General features: G+C 41.5%; 1 protein-coding gene and 1 long non-coding RNA gene across 6 annotated transcripts in view; one reads left to right on the top strand and one right to left on the bottom strand.

Moving 5' to 3' along the window:
• Positions 1-922: 922 nt before the first annotated feature.
• The window catches only part of LOC120821635 (muscleblind-like protein 1), a 51,630-nt gene continuing 34,604 nt past the window's right edge, over positions 923-17,948 (bottom strand). For 4 of the 5 annotated variants that reach the window (XM_040180460.2, XM_078098348.1, XM_040180465.2 and 1 more), the window contains 9 exons: positions 16,385-16,555; positions 11,348-11,557; positions 8,259-8,498; positions 7,328-7,381; positions 6,397-6,544; positions 5,913-5,948; positions 5,373-5,464; positions 5,009-5,082; positions 923-4,469 (listed from right to left, as the gene is read on the bottom strand). In XM_040180460.2, the coding sequence (XP_040036394.1) occupies positions 5,026-5,082; positions 5,373-5,464; positions 5,913-5,948; positions 6,397-6,544; positions 7,328-7,381; positions 8,259-8,498; positions 11,348-11,557; positions 16,385-16,555 (1,008 nt within the window). In that variant the 3' untranslated portion in view covers positions 923-4,469; positions 5,009-5,025. The remainder of the gene's footprint in view (positions 4,470-5,008; positions 5,083-5,372; positions 5,465-5,912; positions 5,949-6,396; positions 6,545-7,327; positions 7,382-8,258; positions 8,499-11,347; positions 11,558-16,384; positions 16,556-17,948) is intronic. The other variant, XM_078098349.1, reaches the window with a different exon arrangement.
• LOC144400534 (uncharacterized) lies at positions 14,675-15,746 on the top strand. Its single transcript, XR_013462472.1, has 2 exons — positions 14,675-14,953; positions 15,563-15,746. It is a non-coding gene; the product is annotated as an uncharacterized LOC144400534 (long non-coding RNA).

The raw sequence follows: 17,948 nt of genomic DNA, 5'->3' as shown, positions 1-17,948 counted from the left end.
ACTTTTCAGGACTGGGTGGACGTGCACAGAAGGCTCTAATCTTAACACTTGAGCTGACCCACGCTGTGAAAGCAATGTGAGTATAATAAAATATATCAAGGTTTACCTCAACGCCGCTGACTGAATTTGCTTCTTTAAGAGAATCTAAAATTAAATCACAGTCAGATTTTATCTGTTTTTCAGAGAGATTAGGCCGATATATCTATCTGAATTAAAATCTTTGCTTCTAATTACAAGCTTCAGTGTGAAGGACAAAATGATTCATTGGATCTATAATAGGATTTAAATAAAGAGCAATATTGATTTGGAGTCACTAGGCACAATAAAACATTTAGAAATATGTCTCTAACATGATGGACCAATGTTGACTCTGGATTCTAGTGTAATTTAAAGTTACTGCAAATATACAATAACTACATGAAAAAAAAAAACAGATAATAATATCTTGGACAATAGATGGTATCTTCCGGGTGTTTTACAGGACTTGCAATATGATTTGATTAGTTTATTAGACATTTCATCAAGTTAATTTATCAACTATGTATTGAGCTCGCAGTCTCTTTGGCTCTGTGATGTATTGTAATCGGCCTGTTTAGCAGTGATGTAACATGTTGGCTTATTTAGACAATTAACAATTCTACATGAAATCCTATTTGTGATTGATTGCTCATTAGAATGTGGCTTCAAATATGCATATTAGTTTTTTTGCTCGAATGAGAAACTGTGGTCATGTCGGTCTGTAACCGTGTTTTCAGCTTTTCTGCTCAGCTAAGCTAACTAGCATCTGGCCGGATCTTTATACGAACTATCTGAGGGCATTTTTTCATCAAATCTGGACAAGAACGAAATGTGGAACTTTTACTTTAAATGGACAGAACAAGATTTACACATCCCATATACAAGAAAAAATGTCTTAACCCAATTGCTCGTTCATTGGTACATTTTTATTCCTTTTTTTAATTCATAACAGCAATAATTAAATATAGCAATCCAGGCCCGGTGAAAACATGTTTTCTCAATGAACCACAGACATCCATCAAAGTTAGTACAGCACACCATAGGTTGTATTACCTACAGTCACGACTTTGGTTATTACATGATGTTGTAGTTCATAGAACCCCAACGAACATTCCCTCAGCTTCATAGGGTTTCATTATCATTTTTCTCTCACACACATTTTGCTCTGATGACTTTATATTTTATGGCTTTTTCTGACGGTCAGAGGTTGTCTCCACAGGTGCTTTACAGAGGAGGTGCACACATCTTTTCAAGGGGCCTTTGAGCAAAGAAATAAGCAAAACAAATTGCTGCAGAGGACAGAATACATTATTTTAGCACTACAAGCAGAAAAAAACGAACATGAAATTAAAAAAAAAAGTTTAGTTTACATTATATCATAAATGTAGGCATGCGTGCTTGTAGGAGATGAGAGATGATCAGGACACAGTTTGAAACGGATGACTTGATGACCAAACCTCAAAACTCCACCTGATGTTGATCCACACCTGTTTGCTGTTTGGTCCGTTTCATCTACTAGAAGCACACCTTACATAAACATAAGGAACAAACGTTTAGCTATGGTGTTTGTGTTGCATGTACTCTCCAAGTGGTGCACTTTGAGGAGTATGTTCTCAAGAATATTTTTTTAAATATTTGTAAAATAAACCACTATCCTATTTGTGTTTTCTTTATATATATTTATATATTTTTTATTCAATTACAGTGACATAATATTGAATACTGTAAATACATATTTCTGTGTAACATATTTTTATTCAATATTACTGCAGTGATTCTTTTTAAACGGTAAATGTATTTCCTTTAACATGCATTCCTCTGTGAGGAGGAGACGGGACGCGTTGTGATTGGTTGGGCCTAGTAGGGCGTGGCCATGACACACATACCTGTCAGTGCAGACGGGTTAGGGGACCATACAAACCCACTCAGGCCCTTTCACTGGAGGCTAGTGGAGGCCTCCTCCGGAAGGTTACCTGGCAAACTACAAGCTGCTGACAAAAAAGAAGAGCAACACTTTGCCTTTTCTGAAACGGTTCGGAGCGTGAGGACCCCTTTTGATGCAAGCAATTTTGTTCAGCCTTTTGTAAGATTTTTTTTTGTTATCCTAGCAAAATTCACTGTCATTATAGACATACTTTTTTTTATTCAAAATAAGATCTCAATATACATGAATCTCTCTTTTTTGACTATTTACAGAAGTGCAAAAAATCATCCTTTATTACCTTTATCGCCTCAAGATTGCCCATCCCCTCCCTTGATGTTTGCAGGTTGGCTAAGCAAGAGATTGGTGCGCAGACTCCCTACTCACCCCTTTTACCTGATCCCGACTGCGACGCCCCCAAAAAGTGATCAAATATGCAGCTTGTTTTCCAACATGGCCCAATTTCCAGGGAGTAGAAATATTAAAACAAAGTTCACTATTTGAAATGGATACAGTAGAAAATAACATCTTTACTCTAAACATCTAAGAACTATATTTCTACAATAGTATTTTTTTTTCCTTAAATGACTAGTTACAAACCTTACAATCGTTAAAATATCACTTAGTTATTGGCGATGGTTGCCACAGTGACAACTTAGCCTCTCCGTTCTATTATTTCATCACTGTTAGATACTCATATAAAACATTTTTGTTCAAAAAACACAAATAGACTGAAGAAATCAACAATATACATACGGTTCAACAATATGCATAACATAGAAAATATTCAGTTCACAATGATAATCATAGTAAAATTAACATTGAATGGAATTTCAGAAAACTGTGCATAAGGGACCCACAAACACACACTTATTTTTATAACTTCATCTTCATTATATAAACGATAAATATAATGAGAACGACTAGAAGTATGAACTAAACATCAAAATATCCTCACACAATAACAATAAAGTAAAACACTCTTCATTGAACGGACAAACAAAAACAAGAAAGTGACAATAACATAGTGCTCTGTGTGTGTGTGTGTGTGTGTGTGTGTATGTGTGTAAGTTAATATGTCGTGGATTAGGCAACTGGATGGTTCAAAATGGCATGTTGCATTGTGCTGACCCGATGGTACATTCTAAGGCTTTGGATGAGTAATACAATCGTTTATATAATCGTGCCACTTTCCCTGTTCGATCCACCGGTGAAATATGCCTGAAGAACACCCAGAGCACATCAAAACACAACTTCTAGAGATCTACTATACACACCTGATCCTACTTCGGACTCACTTGTGAGGCCAAAACATTTTTTTAATTGAGTCCCACTGGTCTACGTACGATAGCGACACAAAAAGACTATGGCCGACTATGTGAAAACAGCTCTCAGGTAGATGCACTTCACAAATGTCTTTAAACATGTCAGACTGTATCTACACTAAACTAAATCTACTTTGGCAATCTGCCTTAAAAATATGCAAAACCATACAAATGAAAAAGCAAATCAGGACAATCCATCACCAGTTGCATCTTGGATTTTGACTTCGGTCTCACAGCAGTTTGGTGACCAACTGATAGACGAGTTGTCATTGCAACGTCTTCATTAATATGAGCTTTTGGTCTGCCGCACAAGCCAAGACCCCACAGAGAGACAGTCAAGAAAATAATCCTTCAGTAGAAGATTTGAGTAAAGTGGACAATCTGGGTCAGGTCATCTCGTCAACAGCGGTGCTGCTGGGAATCACAGGTAATGATCACAATAATCTACACTGCATGCTGTGCAAGAGACAAAACAGACGTGTTAAAGGGAATTGTTGGGTTTTTACACTTCTTAAAACTGCTTCAATACCATTCATGTGTTTTTGAGATGTATGGCACTTTACAGGGATGCTTGCAAGGTCAAAGACATGTGCTAAAGATATAGAAAGGTAGGCTACAAGGGTTTGATAGACGCCTTACAGACATTCAGTTGCTATTTTGCCTCTGAGTGCACTCATGTGATTTCCCTCATCCCTGGATTGACTAAATGAAATCTTAAACAAAGTAGTTGTTCATGCATGTGTGATTCATTCGGATCATTCATTTCTTTTACCTCAAGTTAAATACATGGTGCACCTTTGTGTAAACAAATGAACACATTTAGCTCAAAGACCACCGACCCATGAACAGACAAAAAACCATAAGTCATGATACTTGGTCAATGGACGTACCAATCCAGTCTGTGTTTTTAACAACTTTTCCACTCTTTTGCTCCATGTTTAACATTCAAAGTGTGTCCGGTGAATAAAGGTTAGTTGCCTCTACAGAGCGAAAGGCAGTCTTTGATGAAAATGAAAGTTCTTTTCTGTTCTTGTGTAATACGGTGCATGAAGTACACAGGAAAACAATCCTCACAAACTGGGCCTCCTATATCAACATGCAGATTTATCCCAGAACAATTTAAAATTGCTCATCAGTTTTGTTCTTAATGTTGGAGACAGATGACGGCTAATCTCGGACTAAACATCAGTGCGCTCCAGTTGCATCTGGAAAGAAGTTGACAAAATAAAGAAAAAAAGAGATGACAAGCTGACACCAATTTCAAAACAAAGGCAAATTATGCATGTTTTATGTGTATAGCTAATATGAATGGATTCAAACTGTAAAATATAGTATGTTAATGTGACTTTCAGAGGTGTTGGTAGGTGGGTTATTTTAAGTTTGGACGGAGCCAGACTGGCTGCTCAGCTTTGCTTTAAGTTAAGCAAAGCTAAGCTGGCTTAGCTCATGTAGTACTTGAGAGTGAAATTATTCTCTTCCTCTAAATAGTCCTCTAAATTTTACGTTTCTTGATTTTGAAAAAGTGAATAAATAGAAATAAATCCACAATAAGGCTAATATTAATAACAACAACAACAATTATAATAATAACAAGGATAACTGTCAAAAAAACATATTTTTCTCTCAAAAAAGAAAGAAAATACTGTTGTGGCAAATCCTTCACATGAGAGCTGTTTGGATAAAAAGTAGCAGACAGTGAATGTTCCAAATGCAAGTGTGTGAGAAGTTAGAAGGAGGTGCATACCGGTCTGATCGAGACTCCTACATCTGGGTCACATATTTGTGACTATTCAGATGGTCAGCAGATATCATTGGAATCTGATTGAAAGGAGGAAAGATGAAAATAACAGGGGGAAGGGGAAAGGCAGAAAGAAATGAACAAGGAGAAAAAGATGGAAGGAGACAGAATCATCAGTTGAAATGAGGAAAAAACAACCAAAATTAATAATGGATATAAGCCATGTGCACCGTTCATGCATTAAACACAAAGAGGTAAATGGGAATCATAAACATTCAAAAGGAAAAGTGAGAGATACCAAAATACTTTATCTGACACTGCGTGTACCCAGACGTGTAGAAAGAGAGGCAGAAATATAAGTGGAACACACCTGATTGGCTGTTGCCGTTGCAAAGGGAACACTTGTGGCAGATGTTGTGGCCGCAGACACAGTGACTGGATTAGCACCGTGCATCATGGGTACTTGGAGGGAAAAATCACACAGGAAGTTGATTAAAAGCTCTTTTTTGTTATTACTTAATTTGTACTTCTGTCCATCTGTTGGTATTTTGAGTCCATGGTATTTTCTTGTGATTGTTAGTAGTTAAAAACATTGTGTATTGTGTGTGTGTGTGTGTGTGTGTGTGTGGGTTTAACTGCAACAAGATTTTGATGTGAGACAGATTTGGTTCATTCAACGCCACAGAAATGTGCATCATAAAACACATAACTTCCACATTAAACGACACGACTAAATTCAAAACGTACAATTTACATTTTGGTCAACCACATCGTTGGCTGAGTTGAAAGGAGATTGTCCCTGACATTTTAGACTCATGTCAGTCTAAATTCACAAAAAGGAGCATGTGTGGAGAAACGTGAGTGACAGCAATGAGCTCAAATATAATCAGTAAGGAAAGCCGGCACCTACCAACACTTGTAGCAGGTGTCATGCACAATATGGAGCCTTCCCATCATGCATTTCAACAGGGAGTGGAGTGGACAGGGAGGAGAAGAAATCAAGAAAAAATATTACATGTGTTCTAAAGTCAGACATATTGTATTTAACTGTGCTCTTTAATAATAAAAGCATTCCACATTTATAATCATCCCTTGCATTTGAGTTGCTGCAACCAGCTATTTAGCATTTACTGCTATAAAGCTCTGGCTCTCAAATAAGCGTAATGTAGACTATAGATAAAAAATACCATGTTCAACATGATGTACATTGGTTAAGTTGATGTTTTAAACACATATACACTCTTATTTTTGCTTCCCAACCTACACCTATGCTGTATTCACAGTACATGCACGATTATGTACATTTTTCCATCTTGTCATCAACAATAAAAACAGCCAGTGACCTGACAGCCAATAGCGATGAGATCACTGCAACAAACAAGAGTTGACCTTACCTGATGGTATGAAGGCAGCCTGCTGCTGGAACTGCATGTTGGCCAGAGCCTGTTGGTACTGGAACACACCAGGGTTGAACATGGTGGTGGCACCGTTGGCTTTTTCAAGTGCAGGTCTCTTTGGTAAAGGAGGCAAGGGAGGGAGCCCCTGAAGGGGGGAAAACACCAAAATAAAGGGATGGGAGTGAGGGGAACCCAAACAACGGGAGCAGTGATATTCAAGACAGAGAGAAGAAAGACTTTCATTGAAAAATAAAGTTGCCCATCCAAAAAAGCTGTGAGAAACTGTGGCAAGCAAGCAGTGAACTGCGCACCTTCTGTGAGAGAAAGACAGCGTTGCTAGCTGACAAACTGAACTGTATCTTGGTAATGACAACAACAAGAATGTCCTCACTGACTGTCACTGACCTGATGATGTGATGGCAAATAAAAAAGTACTTCCAATAGATATTTTGCAAGCTGAGGAATTAGAACTCTCTGTAATGAGAACTGCAACGGCAGCTATGATACTAGTTATTGATTTGTGGACCATCAACATCAGGAGGGATGTAGTTAGGGAAAGCGGCAAAGCCGGCTCCATGAAAACACTGCAAGCAATGCTAAGACACGTCTTCAACAATTACACATGCAAAGTGGGAAGGGACAGAATCATGCAGAGACCATGCATTATAAGAGACTAAAATATTACAGTTTCATGCCACCAATTATTTTCTTTTGAGATGCAATTAAGGTGATGAACTGACCACTGTTTCCTATTTGATGTGTTTTTAAATAAAAACATTTTTTTTAAAAGTATGCTACAAAACATATGGCTTCAATCAGTTAATCGCCCCTTAATATTGCATCATTACATACTTTGTTTGATAACTGTAAAGGTAAATCTACTACATCCAGGTTACATGCTAAGCTAAAAGGTGAAAGGTCATAGTACCAGGTCAAAAGCTGCGTCCAGGGGTCGCTTCATTGATTCGAAGGCCGACCGAGTCTTAATTAGCAGGCAGCGAGCACATGACGGCAATGGGCCAATGGGGTTCAAGCGCGTTAATATAAACCAGTAAGCAGAGATGCATCATGGAGGCAGCAGTGCATTGTGGGTTTGTGAGAAAAAAAACACAAAACAAAAAAAACAAATAAACAAACAAACAAAACAAATCATTGAAATATACAACAATAACACAATTAAGACATGCGCATAAACGGCTTCAGGGTTTGTTGTCGGAAGTAAATTCGGTTTCATCAACTAAAGAGTTGAATGTAATGGTGTTTTAGTTCAGCCAATCAACCACAGTTATTAAATTCAAACATGACGCAATCCTGGTTGAAAGAACGAATAATTCAAATAATATAGTCCAAGTGGGATCCACATTGTAAAATTTTCACCAAATGTCATACAAGGTGAACTAAATGACTTAATCTGCTCCCGAGATGTAACATTTAAAAGTGAAGAGGCTAAAAAGGGCAGCTATTAGTGACTCAATTGTGTTAATGTGGAGTTATGTGGGATCATAATACGCCTAATTCAGCCTTAACTCAAAAGGTCAATTGAAATCACCCTCCTCTCTGGAATACCTGCTGCATAATGTTCTCTACACAATTTGACTGAGAAAAACCTCATTGTGTCTCTATAGAAAGTTATTATTGCATTTCAGAGACAAGTTCAAAATAAACAGCAGCCAACAAAAGCAAAAATGTAACGATAAGAGCGCAACCAACACCAAACAAATACATCTAACTAAGCCGTGCTCATGTGGAGGTCATGTTGATTGAACTGATCTCATAGATCAGGTGATCATGCTCTGCTGCAGTACATGCTCTGTATTATAGATCCCTATTGGTATCGTAGACTCTGGACAGATACCTACCATGGCTGCAGCAGCTGCCGCCTGGTTGACTTGGTGCTGGGCGGCCTTGATCTTGGCCTGCAGGTGAGCCGGCGGGTGAAAGTACTTGCACTTCTCCCTCGTGCAGCGGCCCTTAATGTAGTCCATACACACAGTGACCGTGTTGTCGTTGGTGTCGATCATAGTGCTATCTGAAGGGTGGGAAAAGCGACAGTCGCTTTCCCCGCGTGTGCAGTTACCCCGCTGGTACTCCCGACAAACCTGGGGCACAAAAAACGTGTTTTACTTTCATTTTGTTCATATGACAATGAGACCTCAATCACGCACACACACACACACACACACACACACACACACACACACACACACACACACACACACACACACACACACACACTCAACTGTAACAAACAGCAGACCCGCACACACATTATGGACTTACTGTTCACTTTACTTCACATTTGATGAGTTAATCAATCTGTTGAGTCATTTCAGAACGTGACAATCACTTCACCAGACAGAGCTAACCAATCCTGGTGACAGGCACGGCCATTACTGTTGATTGATAAGAAGAGCAGATCGTAACCAGCGTTTACAGACTCATCAATCACGCACCATTTATCCATTATTCAAATGAGCTGTGTTATTGTTCTTCCTCATGGAGACAGAAGGGGGCAGCATCTGCAAGACGGGTCGGCAGCCTGAATGGAGGCGCTCGTACGTGGCTCATGGGAAATATGAGGCGGGTTACCCTCAAGGGAGCCTGCAGCTGACGTAATTACCTCGCGGCGCATAATAAGTAACGCACACGTCACACAAGGTGAGAGCACATATAAATTATGAGGGAGCATTTTCCCCAGAAGGAAAATGGTACGTGTAAATAACTGTGTAATAACTAAGGATCTCTGTTTGAGCACTGGCAGCCACCGCCGAGTCTAAATTGCTCTCAAATACTATCCTTCTCAAAATGAGATGTAATTTCATGGTACGTGGTATCGACCAATCAGTTATTGTCACAGAACAAGCCATTTGCCAAATGTCTGTTTGCCCGTCTCACTGTCTGCATGCATAAAGGATTTGATTAGCTGTGGAGCGGCTGTCAGACAAAAGGCCACCAACAGTGTAATCTACAAACTAACCCTGCTCCGTCTCCCGCCATGACAGCTCATCATCGGCAATCACCAACATGCGTGAGCGATGGGGCGGGATTCTCTCTCTCTCTCTCTGTCCGTCTGTCCGTCTCTTCTTTCCACACAGTCACCCACACACATTAATTCCCCAACGCTGCCACAATCGACCAGTGCTGCCGTACGGATCGTATTGTTTTAAAAGGAGGAGAGAGAGAGAGAGACTTTCCTGTTGTCAGGCAGATGTTGGAGAGGCAGGTGAGGGAGGGGCTCAGGGGGGGAACAAAGGGGGGAAGTGGAAAATGGATGGAATAGTGGCAAAGAGGACAGACAGATGGAGATCAAGAGACAGACTGAGAGTCTTTGGGATGAGTGAATATAAATATATAAGCAATTCGATGCTCTCTGCATCAGGCGTGGAGCCTGTTTCTCTTTACAGTGATTAATCATGCATTACAGAAAGCTGCTTAGGTGCATATACAAATAAGGGCCTGATAAATGTATTTATGTCCCTATGGTAACTGTCCTTCTATCTGGACCTTTTACATCACTCTGGTTTCAGGTAAGCAACATTATGACTGCGTGCATGCAGAATGGCCGCAATATAGCTCCATAGAAAATAGAGACAGAGAAAAGTATTATATTCTCAAAAAGGAATTTCTCTGAACCTTTAAGGAAATATCCTGTAACAATTCTTCTTACTGGTGTGTGTGTCTACAGAATCCCAGGTATGTTCATTTTGAAAAACACACACAGAAGCTAGAATATGTCTGGCCCTCTTTGCTAAGATATTTTTAGCGAACCTAGTTTAAAATTGGGCTACGGTACGACTTCTCAGAATCAAAGCACTTCACCAGCACACAGGCTGAGCTTTAAAGGGACTGATGACCACTGGCCAGATGTCTTCAGCGGATTTTACCTCCAGCGGGCTGTTAAATTTCATATATATTTTTATTAGACTTTGGCGTAGAATTCTATCACTCTTTTGCCAGGCAGTTCTTTCAACCCTCAATCAATGCGGCGTGTTCTTCTAACTACAACATTTCCTTGTCTCCTCTTAACCTCTATGACCAGTCATGACTCCTCCCGCCCCATTCGCTCCATGCATCCTTGCATTGACCACATACCGTCGCTGTGCATGTCATTCACTCATTCATCGGGCCCAGACACTTCCTCCGCCTCACCCCCCCCCCCCCCCCCCCCCCCCCACCCGCCCCCCCACCCGTTAATTACCCAGCTACCCAACTTTACATTTCAAATGTGACCTTCCTAACGCTCCAGCCTGGCCCCCGTCTGCCTGTAATGATTTCTCCATTGTTCCGGGGTGAAAGTGTTTCCCGGGCGGTGCTGCGTAATGGATGAGATCGACTTACATTCCAATTAATGATTATCTGAACACAGCTAGAGGAATGGTCGGGTTTCAAATGACTGATGGACTTCAGAGAAAACAAAAAAAAATCTGAAAATTGATACAGTTTAACTTGGTGCCAAACAATGCTGTCTCCCCGCCGTTGATGGGATGCAGCGCCGACAACCGTATTGTTTGTTTTCTCTCATTAACATATCTCTCTCTTTGCATAAGTGTGTCTAATGACAATTCTATGATAATATGATGTAGTTATTGTAACAGAAACGGTGTACCAGATACATAATTAAAGTCTACAAACATAAACTGTGGCTGCAAGACTTTCCAACCCTTGTATTTAATATTCAAACATGCAAAGCCCACGTTTCAAAGACCAATCTGTTTGCATAGCTGGGAAAAATGAGCCTTGTCGGGCGCAGTGTTTACTAGAGCTTTGTTAATCTATCTTTTAATCTCCGATTGATATGAAAGCAAGAAAAAAAGAAATATTAATAATTATGCAAATTCTCTCCTCTCTCTGTTGTAAATGAGTGTGCTCGTGCAGCCACATCGATCCTACTCAATGCCTGCGTCTGTGTGTGTATGTGTGTGTGTGTGTGAATGCATGATCCGCTCACCTCCAATCTGTCCGTCCTCATGAGTTTCTGTGCGGCAGCAGCAGCAGCGGTAGGTACGGAGATGCCGGCGTTGCTGGTGACCATGACGGGGCCACTGGGCAAGATGTCAGCGTGCATCAGGCCGGGCGACATAGGACCAAGGTAAGGGTTAAACGCAGCAGCAGCAGCGTTGACGTTGGTTGCGAGGCCGGGTGTGACTGAAAACATGGGCTGTGGGGGAAGAGAGTGGGGGTCAAAGAGAGAGTTGGCCCAAATTGAACAAAACTATCTTGACACACTTAAATAGAAAACTGCTGAATATTTACATCCATCAGAAAGAATATTGCCTTCCTTCCTTAATCCTACTCAGGATGATGTATGATACAAGATATGAAAACTAGTAAATCTTTATCAACAGCCAAGCAGAAGACAGGAACTGGTTGGGAATGTGGACGTAAAGATTTAAACATGTCAAATATAGAGAATTAATGATGGAAAACCAATATGACCACTTTAATGGCTGCTTATCATTCATTCCATATGATGTCACCTACTCCTAAACGCATCAGATGGAGTCGCAGGCACACAGGAGTAATGGAGCTCTAACAAAAGCTCAGCCTAAGATACTTTGTCCGTAGTTTATTCCTCATACGTGCAGCCATTCACACACCTCATGCATGCTCAATTGAAATCTCAATGCTGTCAAGGTTTTGGACTGTCAATCAGGCCATTAGCTGTTCTCATAGCGCAGACATCTTCTTTCATAGTTAGCCACCTTGCGGTCGCCTCTCTTTAGCCCTTCGGTACCACCGGTTACTCGGTTTGCCGTCACACAGTCTACTGTTAAATCTAGCAAGTTGTCCATGCACGTCTCAGGACCGCTTGTCTTCTCTGGCGCTCTCCTCCTGGTTTCAGCCACTGCATGAGCCCTGGATTAAGTCACTTCCAACTCATGCAGCTCAAGAATAGAGTTGAAAACATGAGTCCTGTTCTCAACAGCGTTTCGAGGCGATAAATAACTTCATCTGTGATTTGAGCATGGAGATGTTGGATGTCTCTGGGTGTGTCGAGGGAGATCCAGAGGGACTAAATTGGATTTCAGTTGATGTTCCTAAAGCCTGGATCAAGCTGAGTCATTTGGGTTGTATCTATTCCCCTCATTAATAAGGGTGTCGGAAAATCAAGCGCTTGCTTTTTGAAGTTCCAATACCAAGTCATCATCTGTCTGAGCAGACTGTAGAGAACCTGGGCGGCTGTTGATCAAGTATGTTACTACAAGTGCAGTCGTTTGAGACAAATACAGTAATTCTTTTTTATTGTCATTTCTCAGGTTATATTGTTAATCTGCAAGTTGGCCTAATGACGAAACAGGGTCTCTAAATGTAGTGTACAGTCTGGACCTGCTCTACAGGAAAACTCTCCGATGATTTGACACTTAAGTTACTTGTTTTTTCTCCTTACCGCACCTTAAAATGGCTGCGTAGTGCTGTGACACACCTGAATTATTAGCCTATTACTTTTCCGCAGTCTCTTTTCAAAAGTTGCTGTTCTTCTCAAAAGGATTTTTTCATCAGCGTCTGGTCTCAGCAGAATGATCAGCCACCATCGGTGGAGTCCAGTGTCTGGAGCGGGGGGGGGAATTTTTCCTGCAGCTGCTCGGGACAGACGTCCCGCCAGTAAGAATCTCCCTGCATAACGCCAAAGAACAATGATCTTTTTACTTGTCCCTCCTGCTTGGAAATAAATCTGAGTGAGAACGTATTGCGAAAAACGTGTTGTGCCCGTGTGTCCTTTACTGGAGTTTGAAGGACTGAGAGGGAGGCTAAGGAGTAGCTGGCATTGCGCAGTGCAAGTTTTCCCTGCACGTTCCTGACCTCCGGCCCAGTGTGAGGATTCCTCTCTTGAGGGTCTGCCAACAGAACACAGTAAGTAAGTAGAGCTCCGGACTCCTATTCCTCCCAAAACCTCCTCACGGCTCTGGAATGACTCGGAAAATCAAGTATGACTTTCTAATTCTTTCAGTGCCAATGAACTGTGTCATATAAAGTACTCTGAAAAAGTAGATATCTCTCAAGAAAAATCAAGATTTGTATGTCGTCAGTGAAACAACCCTCATGAGGCTGTAACAATGCGCTGATGTCATCTCGCAAGAAGCTGTCTTTTCACCTGTATATTGTTCTTGCAAAAAATCACAATCACATTGGATTATGAGCAGTTATGTTAAACTGAGCAGGTTTAGTGGGAACGGATAAACTTCGCAATGCAGCAGTTTGTGTTGCTGCAGTGTTGTAATTGTTGACCTCTTCTTCAGATAATCTTGACGTTCCAAAGAGACATCTTTTTATTTACCTTCGATCAGAATGAGAAAAGCATTTCATACAGAAGGATCGATTTAATCAATTAAAACAAAACTTTTCTACGTCAGCATTTTATGAGACAATAGAAGGTTATGAGGGAATCGCCGATGCTCTCAAAGAGTTAAACAGAAAAAATAAAAGCATGGGATCAGCCAGACCTGTTATTAATTTTGTCATATTCTAAACATGATGCGCTTTGGCCTTTTACTGTCTAATGTTAAAATAATAAGCAGTCCATATTTGCAACATTTAGCTGAATAAATTAATTGAACATAGTCCACAAATGGCACAACCGTTACATTAGAATTGTTAAAAATAGAATAATCCAACCTGCTACAATTTTATGGTTTTTATTAATTAATTTCCAACAACCATCTACACACAAGTACAGCGAAAGTGCGCCCGAGCGAGTGAAACGGCACTGTAATTGCCGTCGGTTGACGTGGGCTCTCTAATAAAAAGCATCAGGAGCGCTATCCCTCACAGACAGCTGTAAGGCCTTGATTACTTCTCCCTCTGCACAGTACCATGATCAAATGAAAGCACTGTCCTACGCACACAGAGGGAGGGTTTCCAGCTGTAGACAACAGAACGGGGAGGGCAGCAGATATAATTGGTCTTATACCAGCGATTAGGGCGGGGAAATAAGCCCAAAACACAAGGGAAGTATGAAGTCTTGATTCATTGAAAAAGCTGCAACCCGCTCTGACCCTTTCATTCCCTTTGCACACGACACGGCTCTGTTTCCTTTTTTCCTTGTAGTGCAGGTCCAAAGCCATCTCTCCTCCCCGCTGTCATCTCCTTCACTCTACCGACCCGTCTCTACTCTGTTCATTTATCTCGGCCCGCCTCCCGCAGTCCGTCCCTTTCTTCTCCCTCTGTGTCCTTCTCTGTCAGCCTGTCTTCCTCATCCTCCTCCCTTCTCCTTTCTTCCTCTCTGCCCATGATATAAACAGATAAGAAAAGGCCTTGCAGTCTGGGGGGGGGGGGGGGGGGGGGGGAGATCTATTGCTTCTTTAAATCCTTTCATGGTTTCCTCTGTCCTCCTTTCAATGGGCCTCTCGCCTCAGCCCACCCCACCCTCCCCACCCCCCGGATAAGGGTGATAAGCCCTCGGCTGAGTGTCCATGTGCGCGTGTGTCCAAGCATGTGCACCATCTGAAGCTCTTTTGAACAGTTTCAGACTCCACTGCTCTCACTTCAGCGTGCCGGCACAGACGAGAAGACAGAGGAATCACTTCCAGCCCGACTGACAGACCTCATTGCCTCTGTAAGTTGTCATGGAGCAGGTAGGAAAGGATTCATCTGAGCTGGCTGACTGCAGCTCTGAGCATCACCCTGACGTTCTGCGGAGCACGCAGCACATGTCAGTCATGCAGACAAGTGTAATGCGTTTCGCTTCAGTGTCCGATGCCGGGGCCACGTCGTTCGTACGTCGCTTGATCACTGTGGGCTGACGTGACAGTAGTGAAAATATTTAGTCGATCAATCAGCCAGTTGGCAGGAAATGAATCGGCAAACAATTTTGCAAATGACTGATTAACTGTTTAAAGGGAAGTTGAGCCCAAAAGTCTGGTGGTGGAGAAAGTGTTAAGGACAGGGTGTGTGAAGTATCTCCAGGATTCCTGGAAAGAGACACGGTTGGGTTTACGCTTCGGGTGTCCCAAGACATACAGCAGACTAAAGGTTTAGGCTTCTCTTGATCAGGCCTTTTTATCTTATGCAGCTGACCTCGCTCTTCAAATACAGTTGGTGTCAGGATCCCACCAGCTTCACTCACTCCTCCCACTCGTTCACAATCCCCTGAATTCTAATCCCCATCAGTTCACCTCCCTTTATATTTGACTCCTCTTCACACACTCTGGTCTGGTCTCTACAGGACACCACAGACTCCAACGCTGCGTGCCTGAATCCCTACCGGCTGCTCAAAGGGACCCCTCCTGTCTGTAACCTGGAACTCGGACTACCCTCCTGTTAATGTTCAATCCTGATCATCTGCCTGCCTATTCATCATATCCCGTCTGGTTCTGCTATTGTGTCAATAAACTATTGTACTTACCTCACGGCTGTCTCCTGTCCCCCATTCATGACAGTTGGAGGATAGATAAAGTTATTTTGGCTAGTACCAATGAAGGCAGCATCGAGTCAAATCCATTTTCAGCATTTTTTAAAGGACCACATCACATGTAGATCAATAACACTTGTGTTGTCCCGGCATTAATAACTTATTTAACATTACCATATTAAATCAAATGAAACCTAAACGCACGTAAAGGCGGATACAAGCACCATGCATTGAACTGCATAACATGTTTCCAGCCATCTGTCTGTTTGGGAGCTCACTAACCAATTTGTCTAATTAAAAGTTTTAATGTCTCTAAATTTCTCTTATCTTTTTCTGTGCAATAATTTTATTTATTTCTTAAGCCGAATTTATTACAATAATTTAACTATTGTTGAAAACCAATGTTCCGCAAACAGTGCCGGGTTATTAGGCACGATAGGACTATTCAAAAAGTCTCTGAGCTCCAAAAGCCTTTCCCAGATCCGCAATCATTACAAAAGATACTGGTCTAAACTGTGAAAATATGTTTTACCGTTTATCACAATAACTTGAGCATAACTTTAACCGTATATCCAATAACATGGGGAAAAAAGGCATTTTCCTTTGTGTTCGTGCGAGCTGTGTTTGCATACGTACGACTGGCTGAAGCTGTGTGCCGGGCATCATGGCGTTGGCGAGCTGCATCTGCTGGGCCAGCATGGCCATGTTCTTCTGCTGGATGAGGTTGTTCCTTCCATTGATCTCCAGCTGAGTTTTTAGGTGGGGGGGAGGATGCAGGTACTTGCAGTTCTCCCTGGAACAGCGACCCTGATTGGATAAGAGAGGAGTAGTTGGTAGGTGGAGACAAGGAGGGCGAAGGACGGGGAGGATGGAGACGTGGAAAGGCGACTTGAGGGATATTGTTTCCTTTAACGGTTCCCTAATGGAAAGAAGCAATGAGCTCTCGGCTCAAGTTGCTGCCCTTCGGTTTGGCCGGCGCTCAACAAACATCGCTGGACATCCGGGCCTGCCGATGGCTTTGTGACCTTGTTACCCTTTTCTCTCTAAGTCCCGTTCAGAGACGAGTTTGCTCCAGGAGCAGAAACAAAGCTTTCCATCTGCTGCTGCTAAAATATTGTAATACACAAAGCAAAATAATAAAACATTAGATTAGATTAGATTCAACTTTATTGTCATTGCAAAGAGTACTGAGGCAACAAAATGCAGTTTAGCATCCAACCAGAAGTGCAAAATAGCAAAAAGTGCAGAGTATGTGCATATGTAAAGTAATGTAAGTGAATAAATAGATATGTATTACCGGAAATGAAAGAACAAAAAACTATTGTGTTTAGAACATGTCAGAACATTTAACAGAATAACAACAGAACAGAATAAATTGATTATTTTGTAGTGTCAGAATTCTTGTCTATGAAATCTCAATTTAACATCTTTACCGCTCCAAAGATGTTTATTTCACTTGAGATTATTCATAAAATTCTTAGCAAAGTAGTTTGTTCAAATTGTCAAATAATGTTTCGTCTGTGTTCTGTTTCAAAAAGGATTTTTCTTCAAATGAACGGAGGCAAAGAAAACACTTTTTATAGATGTGGTCGGGTAAAAATAAAGGAAGAAAATTAAAAGGAAGTGAAAGCGCTTCACTGAACTTCTGCTGCACTCTTCTGGGAGTTGTACAAAGCAAAGACTCACAGGCTCATCTGTGCTACTCCTTTGGAAGCTGTCTCACTTGACGCTGGGTGTTTTACACGGACCAGGGATTTACTATAGATCTCCTCTCAATTGAGACAAATGACTTATAATTCACTTTACTCTTTAAACACTAAAAAACAGAACAGGCCGTAGAAGAGACGCCGCATCGACGTCTGTAACAATAACCTAAACACAGAATGGGACTAATCTGATTCCCAGTGTCTGTAGGCAGTGCAGCGTGTGTCCGGGTGCCTGGAGCCGTGGGCGAGTTTGTTCATCCCACAGCCAACAGCCCGAAAGGGGAGAAGGAAGGAATGTAATTTACAATCTCATAATGCCTGCTCGACTGAACACTCCCCCTGATAGGTGTAATATTTTAGATATCCCCATCACTTCTTTTTTTTACTTCCCCTTCCTCCTTAGTTCCCTCCCTACTAAATCCCCAGTAAATCCCAAGCCCCCATGCCGATATTAGTCCTCCTCATCATTAATACACAACGATTGCAGTGCCGAG

This window comes from Gasterosteus aculeatus, chromosome 1 (assembly GCF_964276395.1).
Source record: "Gasterosteus aculeatus chromosome 1, fGasAcu3.hap1.1, whole genome shotgun sequence".
NCBI classification, from domain to species: domain Eukaryota; kingdom Metazoa; phylum Chordata; class Actinopteri; order Perciformes; family Gasterosteidae; genus Gasterosteus; species Gasterosteus aculeatus.
Note: the sequence above shows the minus strand (reverse complement) of the source record. Positions and strands in the feature narration are given on the sequence as shown.